Genomic DNA, 18,085 nt, shown 5'->3' with positions numbered 1-18,085 from the left:
TCACTGGGTGACCAATGAGCAATTCTGCATCAGAGAGATTGAAAACTCACAAGGGCATTGGTAATTGTAATGCAGGAAAAGGGAGACTGTTAATCAAAAGGATGGGTGCAGTCTAGGAAGCAATTTACAGCTGATTTACCAAGGGAAGGACCATGGACAGAGGTCATATGGCTGTGAGCGTTACAGTTCATCAGTCATAGACTGATGGTGATATACTGCAGAAGTAATCATGCATTCCAGCACGAAAGAGCAGTAAAGATGCAGCCCAGCTGGAAGTGTGTCTGTGTCTGTGGAGAGGGGGGTGTCCTTCAACTAGTGGATAATACATGCATGTGTGTGAGAGATAGACAGCGAGTGAGACAGAACATGAAAGCACAACTGGTTGGGATACATGGAATATGGTGCACTTTCACATCAACCTAGACCAGACATAGTATTTTCATCTGGCTGTTGTTGCTTGAACTTAAAAGGTATATACAGAGCTGCCAAAATAGAGCAATTCAGAAATGCAGAATATATATAAAATGGAATAGAGAACAATAATCTAAATAATGTTTATCATCAAATGAGGCAAAAACAATCAACACTGATCCAAAAGAAACATCTCATTGAATGTAAGTAATTTTAGTTGACATGGGTATATAAAGCTAAACATTTGTAATTAGACTGCATTCAGAAAATCAGTATTCGGAGCTATGAAAAATAGTGTTGGCTCAACATTTTTTTTATTTTTCTCTTCATCTCTGATAAACAGACTTTGTTTACATTAACATTAAATTTATTTATTTACAGTATTTATATTCTGCCCTTCTCACCCTGCAGGGGACTCAGGGCAGATCACAATGCACATATACATGGCAAATATTCAATGCCATAGACACACACACAGAGGCAATTTCAATGCCATAGACAGACACACAGAGGCTATTTAACTTTCTGGCTTCATGAGGGTATGCTCAAATTCCAGCCACCGGGGGAGCTGTCACTTCCCCGTCCACTTGTGACATTGATGGAGTATTTTCTCATTCTTTTTCACGTTGCTGGAGATTTTTATGGTGTCATAAATTAGTTAAATTAGCCTCCCCACATAAATGGGATCTAAATTTCATATTTGACAGATGCAACTGTCTTTCGGGCTGCAAAGGTTGACAGCAAGCTCGACAAAGCCCGGGCTGGCTTTGAACTCATGACCTTTCAGTCAGTAGTGATTTTAATGCAGCTGACTCCCAACCAACTGTGCCACAACCTGGCTTTCCTGGCTCCTTAGTCTTTTGGTTAATATGTTTAACTAATATCTTCATATGTGTCATGTTGTTTATCTACAAAAGTATGCTCATATTTTGTATGCACCATAGGCTGCCTCTACTCCAGTAGTTCTCAACGTGTGGGTCCCCATGTGTTTTTCCCTACAACTCTCAGAAATCCCACCCGATTTACTAGCTGTTAGGATTTCTAGGAGTTGAAGGCCAAAACATCTGGGGACCCACAGGTTGAGAACCACTGCTCTACTCCAAGCTCCATGTGAAGAGATGACCAATAGGTCAACAGACAACAACAAATCTATCAATTTGGCTTTTTCCTTCATTTAAACTTGTTAAATCTCGTGTTCTTTCTAACCTAAATTGATTGGTCCAAGATTGACTACAAATGTACTGGCCCAAGGTTGACCAGTGAGTTTTATTTCTGAAGGAAATGCACTCCCTCAAGTTCATGCCCACTACCCCTTAACGGATAAAGAACAGCCCACTTTTGTTCCAAAACACAAGAGTTGATATACACCAGATGCAACTCTTTCTTCCTGTTGACTAATCTTATTATTCCAATTCTGCAAGCTTTAGTTCAAGAACAGCTTTGGTTAGCTTAATATTTCTGTGGTACTTAGGTCCATGTAGGATGAAAACATCCTCTCCAGTGGCTACTTTGGGAGATACTTTGTTCTCATATTGGAAGTGTTTAGCAATTCAAAGTTACAGTGAGGGAGTCAGAAGCCAGATCATGACTGTAAAGAGAACTGGTCTAGAAAAGAGAACTGGTCTGAGAAAATCGATTAGGTTATGTTTCTTACCCACTAATTGGTGCTGAGGCTGCAGGCAGAAGTCTGGTTGCTGCAATGAGTAATCCAGCAGGCACTTTAGGAATGAGTGCACAGCTGTTTGATGCCTAAACTGTATTGAGTCGGAATTTAATTGCTCCATAATCATGAAGTAAACACTTGCCAGTTGCATTGATCATGTTTCAAATCTGATCTGAGCAGCACTGTATACATGAGAAAATTAAACTTCAAAAGGATGCAATACATGCAAAATCCATGGACTGAGAAATACTCCCCCCTCACCCACACACTCCTTCTCAACATAACTGAAAATTCACCTCTGCTGGATTGCAAATGTTGGCACCTTTTCCAGGTACAGCTTCAAATGTCTCCTTTTCCCACCAAAACCAAAGTATTGCATGTTTAGCCATGCATGATTGAACTTGTGGATGTAGAACCTGTGGATAAGGAGGGCCAGCTGTGCTTACAGAGAGGGATTAAAAGCACAAGCTATTTGTGATTATGATGTTATGCAAAGCCTAATTAACTTTGCTTTAAAATTGGCCACACAGAAGAGGTTCCTTTCAAAAATTCAAAGTATTTAATTAAGAGTCATTCAGTCTTTGATACTTAGGAGGGGAAAAATATGGATAATGGTTCCTATTGTATGCAAGTCATTTACGGTGTGACTTCGAGTCACTTTTTACAGTGGCCTAACATGGATCTGTCACTGGGTTTTCTGAACAAGATTTGTTCAGAGGGCTTTTGCCTTTGCCTTCTCTGAGAGAGAGGTGTTCCCAAGGGCACCCAGTCCATTTCCATGGGTGAGCAGGAATTTGGAATTAGATCTCCAGAGTCATTTTACAACACTTGAAGCACTAGACCACATAAGCTCTCTAATATTTCCCACAGAACAGCATTACTGGTTTAAGAGTGTCTACTAGCTTGCAGTTCCCCACTAGAGCTTCAGACCTACAAAGTTTGGACCGAGCACAGGTTCTCCACTACTATTTTAATCTATGTAAAAATGTCTTTTGGAGTATGAATCTTTGTGCTATTAAATCATCCTCATTCCATAGTAAAGCATTTATCATCCTGGGGTTAGGACCTCGGGGGGGGGGGGGGTTGCAAGGGGGTTTCGGAGAGGTTGCCAAAGACCATCAGAAAACATATATTTCTGATGGTCTTAGGAACCCTTTGACAGAGAAGACTGAAGATCTCTCCACCTTCTCTTCCTTTTTGGAAACAGATGATGAATCCTTCCACCAAAAGCCCTTCTCCGCTGTGATTGGCCGGCTTCTCAGCTGGCATCTCACCCAAGAGGAGGACTGTTTCCAAGCAGGGAGGGAAGAGCAGTCATGTTTGGTGCATGGCAGCATGGTGCACATGTGCGAGTGAGGAAGAGTGTGCGAGGCTGGAGGGAGGCTCGCACCAGTGAGTCCCTGCAAGGCATGGGGATTCTGTGTGGGAAGTTTGGCCCAATTCTATCATTGCTGGGGTTCAGAATGCTCTTTGATTGTAGGTGAACTTTAAATCCCAACAACCACAACTCCCAAATGTCAAGGTCTATTTTCCTCAAACTCCGCCAGTGTTCACATTTAGACATATTGAGTATTTGTGTCAAGTATGGTCCAGATCCATCATTGTTTGAGTCCACAGAGCTCTCTGGGTGTACATGAACTCCATAACTCAAGGTTCACCAAATGCTTCCAGTATCTTATGTTGGTCATGAGAGTTCTACGGTGACAAGTTTCATTCAATTCCATCGTTGGTGAAGTTCAGAATGCTCTTTGATTGTAGGTGAACTATAAATCCCAATAACTACAAATCCCAAATGACAAATACATCCTGCATATCAGATATTTGCGTAACAATTCACAACAGTAGCAAAATTACAGTTATGAAGTAGCAACAAAAATAATTTTATGCTTGGGGGTCACCACAACTTGAGTAACTATATTAAGGGGCCGTGGCATTCAGAAGTTTGAGAAACACTTCCATAGAAAAAGGAGGTTGTAGCAGACTTGGGAATACCTCAAGTTTTTAAGAAGTGCAGAAAAATACAAGGGGAGGTATGACAACTCATTGAGGACTGAACATCCTCAGTGGCCTTGAAATGTTAGATGAGGAAAAGCAGAAAACTAGAGTTAACAAATAGGAAGTGTCTTGAAGGGGGCATGCTTCACTGGCTGGATCTCTAACAAGACTGTTTCACACATTTTTATGCAGGTCACACTTATCATTTACAAATTATGATTATAATAACATACCTGTATTATTCATTATAACACATCTTCAAGGGCTTGTTGACTCAAAATAACAAAGCTAAATTGACAGCTGGGATGTGCTGCGAACAGCTGAGATTGCATGATCTTTCATCACCTCTAGCAACCACTAATGTGCATCCCACATGGTTCTTCAAAAAAAACTGCAGAGTCCATTGACAATGCAATTCTACCTCGGTATCTCCCATTCCACACATTTCAGACTAGGGTCTTCTGTCACAAGAGTAGAATAAGGGGATCATTCTGTGCTCTGGAACCGCTCATTTCTATACCAAAGTCCCTCATGGTGGACTACGAAAAGACCTAGGAAGAACAGCATGTGCCGTTCTCTCCCATTGTGATTTTAGATTTTTCCCCTCATTATTAGAACAGAAATGACTCTCTCACATCTCAGTTCCATTAATGCTCACAAAAGGAAACGTGGGATGCAATCGTGTCAGAGACGGGTTTCAGCCGGACCCATTTGAAAGATCATTGTTCCGGAATGCTAGACTTCACGACATGAGACTTAGAGAAACGGGGAGGCAATTACTAGCCTATTCAAATCCCAGGATGGATGCTTATCATTAGCTGATAAAATGGCTGGGAAATGGATGCACTGGTTGCTGAAATCATGTGGCTGGGTCAAATAACAATCTGCATTTACTAGACCTGGTAAAGAATGGCAGAGCCAGCCCTACTATTAGGCAGAGTGAGGAACAGATTCGAACAATATATGCAATAGAGTCCAAACTCTGCAATACAACCTGAGTTGTATCTCCCAATGTTAACCTGCTGCCATTTTTCCTCTCCCCAGCCCCTATACACTTTCCTCCTCTATCCTCAGGCTACTTCAGTTATTGCAAACCGAGTTCAAAATACAAAATAGTTTGCATTTTGCAAATAAATCATCTCTCTCTGAAATCAAGAAATCACTCTCAGAAATCAAGAGAGTCTTCCTTTCCCAATCCAATAGGTTCAAGCAAAAGTAGTCTCTCCTCATATGTGTTCTTCCTCATTAATAACTTTCTCCATCTTTACCGCATTCTGATTTGTTTTGGCCCACGTGCTGGTTTTAATTTAAGAAATTTTGCTAGATATGGATATATGCCAATAAACTCTCCCTAGAAACCAATGGAGGCTGTCATACTTTAGACATATCATGAGAAAACATGGCTCGTGAGAAAAGTTGCTTGGCAAGATCAAGGGCAGTAAGAAAAGAGAGGGCCTCCATTCCAGATTGAGAGACTCAATCATGGGCTTGAATCCGCAAGATCTGGACAGAGTTGTTAATGACAGGGTGACTTGGAGGTCTCCCATTCATGGGGTCACTGTTAGTCAAAGATGACTTGATGGTAGGTCACATCAACATACAACGTGGATATGTTCTCAACGTATGGTGATTCTGAGCACTCAGAGCTGTACTGTCAAAGGGTTTTATGGCTGGAATAAATGGTTTGTTGTAGGTTTTTCGGGCTGTATGGCCATATTCTTGAAGCATTCTCTCCTGATGTTTTGCCTGCATCTATGGCAGTCATCCTCAGAGGTTGTGAGGTCTGTTGGAAACTAGGAATATATAAAAACCCAATTTTCCTAGTTTCCAACAGACCTCACAACCTCTGAGGATGCCTGCCATAGATGCAGGTGAAACGTCAGAAGAGAATGCTTCAAGAACATGGCCATACAGCCTGGAAAACCTACAACAACCCGCTCAGAGGTGTATTCGTAAGTTTGCATTCATTATTTAGAAAGGCTACATGGCTCCCCTCCTGCCCATACCAATTCTGTGAGGAGGGTCCAGTTAATGACTCAGTAGGGGTTTGAATCGGGCTCTTCCCAGTTCAACACTCTTACCATGGCTAATAGCCACAGATAAATCTATCTGGCATGAAATTATTTTGAAGCTATTTCAGTTGCTCTGAAATTTTCACAGTACAGTACTAGAAATGATTAAAGGCAGACATAATTTTAAAGGTAGAAGGGGAAATGTTGAGCATGCACATAAGACAACTGAATCCTACAGAGTCACCACTAAATGACAGACAAGCATCAACTACTGCTTGCTCTTGATGAGGGCTTGCCTACAACTCAGTTGTTTTTATTAGTCTCAAGTATTAGTGCACTTACTTTGAAGGGAAACTGAAAATAAATTTCACATGCAAACCGAGCTGTGTCCTTTCAGTTCAGTATTTGTTGTTAAGTGTTTCCCAAAGTATGGCAACCCTATCTCAAAATTTTATAGGCAAGGCTTTTTTAAAGGGGGGTTGCCTCTGGCTTTCCCCAAAACTGAGAGAGTGAGACTTTCCCAGGGCCACCCAGTGGGCATCCATGAGATTCAAACCCTGGTCTCAAGAGTCATAATCCAATCCTTAAACTACTATGCTCTCAGTTCAGTATGCAGAATTCATATGATGAATTTTGAAATTTCATTTTGATAATGGAAGAGCAACTTCTTTTTAAAAAGAGATTCAAAATGTGGAGTTTCATTCCTCTCATATGGACCATCTCAGAGATTAAGATCATCTGGGGAGGCTTTGTTCTTGGTCCCACCTCCTTTGCAGGTGCAACTGATGAGAATGAGAGACAGGACCCTCTTGGTGATAGCCGCTCAGCTGTGGAACTCACTCCCCAGTGATGTTAGATCAGCCCCTTCCCACCTGATCCTCAGAGAAAGAGTGAAAACACGGCTCTGGTATCAAGTCTACAGAGAAGAACTATAATGTAATTAGATTAACTGGAACTATGTGCAATGACTACTGGAATGATCCGGATTTATGATTGTGAATTCCATGTTTTTATACTGATAGTAATGTTTTATAATGTTTTGATGTATTTAATTTTGATTTTATTTTTAATGTATTTTAATTATATATTGTTGTGAAGGCATTCAATTATTGCCTATCTGTAAGCCGCCTTGAGTCCCCTCCAAGGTAGAGAAAGGAGAGATATAAATATAGTAAATAATAATAATAATAATAATAATAATAATAACATCCTCAAAACTTCCAATTTCTGTTCCAGCTTCTTGTTGAACTAGCATCTTGTTTACCATTGTATGATTACATAATCATAATGGCTTCTACAAGGAAGCCAATCACTATGTTCTAGTCCTTTTCTTTCCTATGGAACGAATAGTCCCCAACTTTCTCTGGAGAGACAAAATGGCTATTAAATCCATGTAAGCTTCTTTTTAGAGACAGAGATGCCCAGAGATTAGGCTAAGGCATTTGACAATCATTCCAAAGAGGAAAACACTTGGTGTTACACAAGCGCATGCTAATCCACCAGCAGGTTGTTGGTTTATCATTTTTACTTGTTTTATATTTTGTCCCAAAGACAGCTAAAAATCTTGCCGTTTCAGCAAGTCATGGTGTGTTTCTGTGGGATGCCCCATCCACGTGTTCTCAGTAGAAGGAGGAGTTACTAGCCCACCCACCAAACTGCCAAGGCCTCCAAGTCCCTTGAACAGACAAGAGTCACTTCTCTGTTTATGCTCCTTATTAGTCCCTATTCTGTTTAATCAGCTTAGACTGATGAGGCGAGGCAGTGGTAGGGATCAGCCGGGCTGTTTAATTAAAGGATTGTAGCTCAGCCCTGCAGTTTGGGGGTTTGTGTAAATGAGCTGCGAGTACATTATTTAATCCGCCACACGGAGAGGAGCCGAGGCATTAATGAAGAAAACTCTAATTAAAACTAGATGGCTGGCAGTTATTAACAGCATCACTTCTGACAGGCTCTCTCGTTTACAAAAATGCCTGATCAGGAAAAAGAGAAGAGGTGGAAATTTTTACTTTGGGTTATGTAATGTAAGATGCTGCAGCCATGGTGGGGAGCATGTACAAGAGGGAAAAGGGCCCCCAAAATGGGCACAGGTTGATTAGGAAAGCCAGTTAGATTCCTCTAGAAATATGGCTGCCTCAGCAAAGCCTTCCGTTGAGCTAATTCGAAAGACCCAAGTGAGCTGATTTGGCTGGCTGTCAATTATTCAGAATACCAGGTTGGCTCATTAATGTCCTAATTGGCTTGGCTTGTTCCCGAATAATCTCCAGATCCCAATAATTTAAGCCATTCTATAAAAAAAGGGACAGGTCACAAAAAACCCATATTCTTTCATATGGAAGTTATATAACAACTCCTCTAGACCCCTAGTGAGAGTTCCTCAATACAAAGTAGGGGAGGAGGGTGTTTGCCACTTACAAGATAGCTTATAATTAATTTTCTTTCATTTCCACAACTTTAAAACAAATCCAACTTGGCTACCGCAGCATTCAGCCCCAAGAGAAAGTGTAGCAATTACAAGATCACTTGTCGTTGCGTCCTCAAGGGCTCACCCATCTTCTGTTTCCTTGCATTTCATCCCTGGGAGATTGGCATTGCTGAAGGAAACTGGAGCAACACAAAGAGATGAGGGATAATCATCTCTGTTTACAAGATTCTTGGAGTAATGTTTGGGAAAATGTGGAAAACTGATGCTTTGAACCCTGCCAGTTTTACACCAGTTGGGAAATGCTCCATTGGGGAAATTAGAAACATATTTTTAACAACCCCAGAATCTCTCAGATTACTTGGTAGTATTTTGGTAGTCATAGTCCAAGATAAAGCTTTTTTGCCAGATGTACAGTTGCTTTAAAAAGTCTGAGAAGGGCCCAGTCCCTAGAACAGCATTTCTAAACCTGGGGGTCAGGACAACTGGGGGGGGGTCGCAAGGGGGGTGTCAGAGGGGTTTTCAGAGACCATCAGAAACACCGTATTTTCTGTTGGTCATTGGGGTTTTCTGTGGGAAATTTGGCCCAATTCTATCATTAATGGGGTTCAGAATGCTCTTTGATTGTGGTGAACTCTAAATCTCAGCAACTACAACTCCCAAATGTCAAGGTCTATTTCCCAAAACTCCACCAGTGTTCACATTTGGGCATATTGGGTATTTGTGCCAGGTTTGGTCCAGATCCATCATTGTTTGAGTCCACAGTGCTCTCTGGATGTAGGTGAACTACAACTCCAAAATTGAAGGTCAATGTCCACCAAACCCTTCCAGTATTTTCCGTTGCTCATGGGAGTTCTGTGTGCCAAGTTTGGTTCAATTCCATTATTGGTGGAGTTCAGAATGCACTTTGGTTGTATGTGAACTATAAATCCAAGCAACTACACCTCCCAAATGACAAAATCAATCCCCGCCAACTCCACCAGTAGTGAAATTTGGGTGTATCGGGTGTTTGTGCCAAATTTGGTCCATTAAATGAAAATACATCCTGCATATCAGATATTTACATTCTAATTCCTAACAGTAGCCAAATTACAGTAGCAATGAAAATAATTCTATGGTTGGGTGTCACCACAACATGAGGAATTGTATTAAGAGGTTGCAGTATTAGGAAGGTTGAGAAACATTGCTCAAGGAGAACTTGACATGTCATTCTTTCTGATATGGGAACAGGGCCTTGTAGAAGCATCAATAACTTGGATGTTTGCAAATTACTGTATCCTCATTTTAAGAAGAACATCAACAATTCTTGGGGCATCTTAAAGACCAACCAATTTTGCTTGCGATAAGGGCATCTGATGAAGAGAGCTGAAGTCCACAAAAATCTTCCCCATCCCCTGCTCTCCTAGCTGTGAGGGTAGCTTTTGTGGACTTCAAGTCATTTGTTATCATACTATGAGATTAACATAATACTATGTCTTATGTACATTATGAAAAAATTGCTTAGTGCTGACTTCCAATTATGCAGAGAATCTTGCAGAGAAGTGGGGAGGGAGAGAAACTAGAAAACCTGCCTATACACAACACCTCATTATTTAAATCACTGCCTTCAACATACTACAAATATATCCATTTTATACCAATTTTGTCATGGGTTCCTCCAAAAAGCTCTGAATAATATAGTATTGACTCAATGGTTCAATAATTTTTATTCTTAATTTCTTTCTTACCCCAACCTGCAACTTCCGGTATTTTGCTAGCAATAAATCATATGATTGACTAATAGGAAGTGCAATGGACCATGAGTATAGGAAGGTTGAGGGGTTTTTTTGGACTAGAGTCCCAGAATCCTTCAGCCAAGATGCCGTATTGTTAGAGTGATGGGGATTCTGAATGCTGTAGACCAAAAAAATTAGTCTTTTCTGGTCCTATAATTATTCAGTTCCCTGCACAATCTTTTTATTGCTTTCATGTCCAGTTATCTGTCAACCTGTGAGGGCTCACCTTTTCCCACAGTACAAGGTGGGAAAATGGATGCGGCCAAGAGTCCATTTTGCCCCATCCTCTGTGAGCTGCACCTGCTTGAGCACATGCTGAAATAACTTATTTTGTGTTCATATCCCACCCGAAATTGTGATTAGAATTAGGAATTAGTACTGAATCACTCCCAGTTTATCAAAATCAATGTAGAAAAAAAAGCTTTCAAAGAACATATTAGTGTGAAACATATCCTTGCTTCTCTCTCAGAAATCTAACATTTCAGGGACCTTCAGAAATAGGAGCTCCCAGTGGCGCAATTGGTTAAAGCCTTGTGCCAGCAGAAATGCAGACTATAGGTCAGCAGTTCAAATCTGGGGAGAGTGGGTTGAGCTGTCAGTTCCAGCTTCCCATGCAGGGACATGAGAGAAGCTTCCCACAAGGATGGTAAAACATCAAACATCCAGGCATCCCATGGGCAACATTCTTGCAGATGGCCAATTCTCCCACACCAGAAGTGACTTGCAGTTTCTCAAGTCCCTCCTGACACACACAAAAATCTTTTTAGCAGAAGATATTGGCATAAATAACTTTTACCCCCAGTTACCATTTTGGGCAGAATTTGGATAAAAGAAGGTAATTTGGGGATTGCAGGTTTGTTATCAGGAGGGTATTTTCTCCATACTTTCAGTCTAAGGACTTTGATTGCACTTGGGGAGTAATTTAGAGGTGTTGGGGGAGCTTTGGTGGGCTGAAAGGTAGCTTTAGGGACCACAAAACTGGGATCTTGGATCACGGGGCACACTTTCCATATCTTTATTTTAGAATTACATAGAGAGGTTGAACCTTTAGTGTTAAATACGCAAGACATTCTAATCTAGGCTCTCAGAGTTTTAGTTTTTGTTCTGCTCTAGGTTTAAGCCAAAAGAATAAATTACCTTCTCTGCCAATATGTTTCCAAGTTGAATTCAATGACCTTGATAGTTGAAAGTTCCTTTCCCTTTATGTGCCTGAGCATGTACTGAGGACTGCTGAGGATAGGTTCTCTTCTGTATCCTACCAGTGAGGTCAATATACTGAGGGCATGTGAGAGGACCTTCTCAGCCAATTGTGGAGTGCCCCCTCTTGGGTGGTCCAACACTGGTTTCACTGAAGAGTGAAGGAAAAGCATGGCTTTTTATTAAAGCCTTTGTGTCTTGCTGATTGATTTCAAACTACTAATACGCATTGTCTTAAACTGCCTTTAATCTTTTAAACCCATTTTGACTTGTTAATCATATATAACTTGTTTTAAATGCATTTATATTTTTGTTAATGTTTTAAATTGTTTTACTTTGTTTACATTGATTTTCATGTATGCTGCCCTGGGAAACTTTTGATTTAGGAAGAGATAGAAATTCATGAATAAATAATAATTGTTAGATTATTAACTATATTCACAAAATGGACTAAACAATGAGCCATAGTCAAATAGTTTGATGCTAAAAGAGAGAGAAAAACTCTGCATGGTCACTCTTGCTATGATATCAAAAAGACTCAGCTTGCTAGTATTCCTTGTCACACTCTATCCACTCCTAGGCTTGCCTTTTCCTAGGACTTTCTCTGTGATCTGCCTGCAACCATAAATGAACAAACTGTGTTTTACACCCAGCCCCTGGACCTGCTGGACTCATTGATTCCCTCTCTGACAAAGGGTGGCAGCATCCTCACAGCAAAGCCAAAGGCAATTTTGAGAATTTCTGCAGATTGAATCTAGGATTGTGTTGGATAGTTGCGTTCAGTAGTGAAGCACCCTAAGAAGTGCAAAGCTTGGCGATGGGTAATTTCACTAAACCATGTGATTTGGATTTTTCATAGATGGCACCATCTAGTCATGTGATCCTTGTAGTGGATGTATTTATGTTCCGCATTGACATTAGCATTAAACCAGTCCAAAATACAGGTAGAAACAGATAATAATACTTACTCTCCCTGTGTCATTGTCTGCATAATAAGTATTGGGAAATTATAACAGGTGAGTAAAGGAGAGTAAATTCAGCAAGGAGAATAAATACAACAATACTGAATAGTCTATAACTGTGTGTAATTTTAAGGCCTTCTTCAGGAGCTATTTAGAAACAAAGTTCAGAAATTTATAGGCTAGGCACTCTCAAGTCATTAAGGTGACAAATGAAAAAGTGTTTTTATTGGACAAGTCAACAAGTGCTGAAAAACATTGGGCATTTTTATTAAAAAAAACTAGTGCATTTTGAGCATCTTGATATGTATCTCTAGGGTTTTTTTTTCTGCAGATAACTCGGAAACAACCCATTTTTTAAAACTGTCTTTGAATTCTCTGCTGGTTTTGGAAAATGTGTTGTTGCAATATACAGAAGAAACCGGAGATGTGTGTCAAGTTTTGGTTTGGTTTTGGCATCTGGGACAGTCTACGGTGCCAGGGGCAGAAAGCTGGGTTCCTGGATCTGTTGCAGTTGCCCAGCCCTCCTCTACTCTAAGGATGGGAGACTGTTTTTAAAAGCCAAGGCTAAAACCAGTTTCCAAAAACTTATCAGGGGCTGCCTTTCATTGATGAGTGCAGGCAAGAGTAAGACCAAAAAATGCCATCATATTTTAGCTAAACGTCTTTACTGCTAGTAACTCTTGTAACTAAACATTAGGAGGAAATGTCTCCATCCAAAATAGAGAAAATGTCCAAAAACTAGGAAAATAAGGGTATCAAAGGGAAGGAGAGTGCCAATTTGAGGAATAGCAGGTTGGATTTGGATCCCAGGAAGGCAGATCCCAGGAGGGTGAATGGAAGCACGTGAAAAAGAATGCTGGGAAGAAAGGTTTGGTTCAGTTGCATCTCTCTCCTGCCACCCAGACCCCTTTTTCTGTTAGATTGTGAGTGGAATGGGGGTTTGGAATTTTTTTGTGTGTGCAAGTCAAAGTAGGGAATGCAAAAGTGACAGAAAAAAAGCATGGCATGAATTAACGAACCTTGGAGAAGAGTCTGCAGATGAAGGCTTCTGCTCAGCATCAGCTGCAGGGCAGCAGAATTGGTGCAAAACAGTCTCATTCCTGAAAGAGAAGACAAATAATGGCAAGTAAGAGTGTGGTTCACTTACTGGTAAGCAAAGGATTAAATCCACACCCATATCCATTCCCAACCACAGAACCCCACTGGTTGTGCCAGCCCTTTAAGAGATGAAAGCAAATCCTGGATTATACATATAAAACCTTTCCACTGTATCAAGTTATCAGTATCAGTCTAAAACTGAAAGTTGAACTGAACAGTCTACAGAACACAACCTTCATATAGTTGTATTAACTCTGACATACATGAGAAGAAGTAGTTGCATACGTGGATTTTCCTCTGCTTTGAACTAGATTATCTGAGTACACACTACCATATAATCCAGTTCAATGTGGATTTTATACAGCTGTATGGAAGGGGCCTCAGTTACCTCCAAGTCAGGCATGGCGAAGCAAAACTCTGTCTAAAGCCTTAGGACAGTAGTGGGTGGATAGGGACTAACCAATTAAAACAGGATCCTAGAAAGAAAGCCTCTGTATCAAAGCTGAAGAAAGCACTTCTTTGTTCTGGGAGCCAACAGATCTACCTATGACAGGATTGGATTGCACTCGATCTACAGCAAGAGTTATGAAACACACATGACTTGGGACCATTTGTAAACTTCCATGTTTCTTTTCTCTCCCTACTTTTTTAGAACATCAAACCTAGAGAATAATTCAAAAGAATCCAAAAGCATGCACAATCAAGGATAATTTCAGCAGGTCTTAATGAAGTTATTGACTCTCTGTGGATTTTTATTTTTGCTTTGAATGATAAAAAAAAAAATTAGTTCCATGACATGGCACCAGTATAAAAGGAAAGAAATCCTGGTGCAGTTTCATCACATGCACTGTGGCATTTCCAGTGTCCTCCTCCTTTATCCACCCATGATTCCTTCTACATTAATCTATGCATTTTTGGAGTTCAGCACCATGGACAGCAACAGTAAACAATAAACCATTCAGCGCTCTGCAAATGTGGAAGCTACCATCTGCCACTGAGGTCCTCTTTTTGTGGAGCTTTCACTTGATATCGTGGCTTCAAAATGGAAAGGGGAAGACAAAAGAGAAAGGAATGGATGCACTCAAATTCATTTACACATAATGTTAAGGCTCTTCTATCATCTATTAAGATTAAAGACTGGGTGGTAAGTTACAAGTTCCAATCACTGTGGTAGGCATACTGAGATGTATACCAGAAATGTGCTTCTGCGTGTATTGTGTTGATCTTTTGTATGCTTTAGCTATACTGTACTTGTTTAAATTGGGTCCCAGTTTTAGGGGAAAGTTGGAATTATAAATAAAGAGCATAACAACAGCAAGAATATGGTGTGATTTTTGTCTCTTTCACTCCAACTTGGAAAATGTACTTTTTCAACTAAACTCCCAGATTTTACTGCTCAGCAACCTTCCAAGCCTTCACTATTTGTTTGTATATCTTTGCTAACCTGTATTGCATGCACATATTGATTTGCCAGTTTGACTGCATCTTTTTGGTGTGGGAGGGGCTAAAGGTATGTGACTGTACTGAGCATGTTCAGACTCAAGACTCCATTGTGTTATAAGTATGCTTTTGGACTTCATTGAATGCAGGTTTGGTTTTGGACTTAGCAGTTTGCTTTAGACCTCAGTGGAGGCGGATGCAATTTGCATTTTGCACTTATACAAGGACACTTTACTATATGCTTGATTTGAAAAGCAGTGAGTACAATGATACAGTTTGGACTTTCATAAGATACATACTTAAAGAATTTGGACAATTGATTAACAATGATGCCCTGTGTTCTCAACATGGAGTTAACAACATCCTATCTATAAATGTACCTGTATGCTAAATTAATACAAGATGTTTATGAGTAAACAAGATATGTTATTTTTTTAAAGAAGACTTTTTTGTCTCTAAGTGCATATTTTAAACTAAGGTTTCAAAGGAGAATATATGTTTTGGGCAACTGCAAGTTCTACTTCAAAGAAACATTTTCAAAATTCTGCTAGTTAAGTATATGTTTTTGTGCAACGGCATGTCTTTGTCCCTGGCAGTTCAAAAACATGGTTTATCAGTTTAACAGGTGAGTTACCTGTGTGCCATTACTTGAATGCTTTGGACATCACTTTTGCAAAGGGCTGACTTCTAATAAGGTAATGCCTTTCCTTGACTAGTGGTTTTCATAAGATAGTCTCCAGATGTTCATGATATTCACATTTTCCAAAAGGATATGGCATCATTTTTCTTTTTCAAATAGGTTATGAATGCCATTTTCCCAAAAGCATGGGCTCTGAAAGCCTCCTGCAGAACAACAGGGGCAGAGCAAGGCATGGATGCTTTGCTGCCTGATGTAAAGGACACTGTATGGACTGGTAGTTGAATTTTACCTCTATACTGGTACCTGATCAATTTCTTCTACAATGACTGAGCATAGCAAACTGGTTCTAAGTGCATAGGGCAGGTTTGTGTGGCCAACAGAAATGCATCCCTCAATAAAGGGTAATTATCAGGGGCCTACTGCCAGCTCACAGTCTCTGCCACCTGAGGCAGCTGATGGAATCTAAAGAGATGAGATATGGACATAAATGCATCCTCCTTGTCCGGGGGCTTTTACCTCCACGGAGGTGAGAAGTTTGGGATATAAAAGTTTTAAATAAATAAATAAATACCCCCAGAGTCCTTTCCAAACCTATGAGAAATCCAGAGCCCCCCTTGCCACATTACTTAGAGCTGTAACTCAGGGTGACATCAGGGAGCCTAGCAGCCCGCACTGCAGAAGATAGGCGTTTTTGCATGCTGCTGTGGGTTTAAATGCTAATCCCTGCTGTTTATTGGGGATATAAAAGTAGCCACCTGTAAGCAATTTTGCAAGTTCTGCTTGGCTGGTTTGTCTCTGCATTGTAATTTTCCATCAGTAACCACCAACATCAACCCCCTGAGGGTGAATTGACTGGGGCTGTTTCATGAGAGAACGGTTTTCTTATTCAGTGCCACCTCCCTGTGCTAATCAGGCCTCCCCTTATTATTAGTCCTTGGTTTTAAAGCTCAGCCACCAGAAAGGTTGTGAGTTGTGCCTGCAAACAACTGGGCCCATGTGCTCTGAAAGAAAGCAGCACGACCTCCCTTGACCTCCTCAAAGTCATTCATGCAACAATGCTCAGTGTTCGAAGCATTTTCCTGTGAATCTGCTGCTTTCTTTGTGCATCAGGATTATGTAATCCTCCATCTCTCTCTCACACACACACTGTCTTGCTAACAGAAGGATAGCCAGACGTCATCTTGTGGATGGCTAAAATTCTCAGCTGCTTTGTAAAGCCCTTCCGATTTTGCACTTTTTCTGGACTGAATCCATAAGGACAGATGGAATCATAGAAAAGTGGACACTTAGAAGGGGGATTTTAAAAACACAGGTCTTAGAGGATGACAGTTTCCTTTATTTCCTCAAATAAGCCTTCTGTAGAAGTTAACATCATAATTATGTTCCAAAACTATTCAGATTTTTTTGAACACCCAATTTATTTTATTTTGAAAGAGGTCTCACAGACGTTTGCCTACAGATGTCTGGACCTGAATCTCCTCCATTCAGAAGAGTTTGGAAACATTGCTTTGGGGGCTGGTGGCCACACTTGTGAGGATGTTTCATCGAAAAAAGGAACTTTTCCCAGTCCTGTGACAGTTGTGGAAATCAAAAGCAGATCCAGATGGTGTATGCTTCCCTGAAGTCTCTTCCCATGTATATCAATTTGCTGTCTATCTTCCTCTTTTATTTTATTCTACCCTGAATGTGTTTGTGGTACATTAAACTACCGCCACAATTTAGTGGACGCAAACTCACTTTGCATGCAAATGGCCCCAAGTTCCATTCCCGACATTTCCAACTAAGTTTTGAAAAGAATAGCGCCTAGAACTTTGGAAAGCTGCTGCCACTAAGTTTAAATAATGTTTTATTTTTTCAGAATATATATTTACTCAAATAAATAAATAAATAAATAAATGGGGAGTGCCTTGAATGTTGGTTCTAGAACCTGGGAGACCAGATTCTGAACCCATGCTCAGAAATGGAAACCTACTGGGTGATCTTAGGCAAGTCACATTCCCTTCGTCTCATGGGAAGGCAATGCCAAGTCTTGCCAATAACCCCTTGTAATGGGTTAACCTTAAGTTTATCATAAGTTAAAAATGACTGTGTCCTAATCAGTTTGGGAACAAGTATAGAGCAATGGAACAGCAGAGGGGAAGGAAGAGCTCATGCTCCAGTTGAGTAATGAGCACTGCTCATGCTAGCTAGGGGATACAAAGCTGTAGTCCAGAAAAGTAATTTTTCCAAACTCTGGTTATGAGAAGGGATGGCCAACAAAAATATTTCCTACTAGGCTCTTTTTTTGTCAGCGTTGGAAGATGGAGGTTACAACAGTCGATCTCATGCACTGACCGTCAATTACAGGATGATATAACTGCACTGACACCAATCTAAATGTATTGGTCTACAACCACACCGTTCACTCTTCCCTGTCCCACTGGTACACCAACCATCGGAGTTAATTCACAGAGCCACTCAAAAATGGAGGGAA

General features: G+C 40.5%; 1 protein-coding gene across 7 annotated transcripts in view; it reads right to left on the bottom strand.

The window, feature by feature from the left end:
- Positions 1–18,085, bottom strand: part of IQSEC3 (IQ motif and Sec7 domain ArfGEF 3) — a 204,767-nt gene that overhangs the window by 100,627 nt on the left and 86,055 nt on the right. For all 7 annotated transcript variants that reach the window (XM_060776752.2, XM_060776753.2, XM_060776756.2 and 4 more), the window contains exon 2: positions 13,454–13,534. In XM_060776752.2, the coding sequence (XP_060632735.2) occupies positions 13,454–13,534 (81 nt within the window). The remainder of the gene's footprint in view (positions 1–13,453; positions 13,535–18,085) is intronic.

The sequence above is a fragment of the Anolis sagrei genome, chromosome 5 (genome assembly GCF_037176765.1).
Source record: "Anolis sagrei isolate rAnoSag1 chromosome 5, rAnoSag1.mat, whole genome shotgun sequence".
Lineage (NCBI taxonomy): Eukaryota > Metazoa > Chordata > Lepidosauria > Squamata > Dactyloidae > Anolis > Anolis sagrei.
The sequence above is the reverse complement of the archived record's forward strand: the minus strand, read 5'-3'. Positions and strand labels throughout refer to the sequence as shown.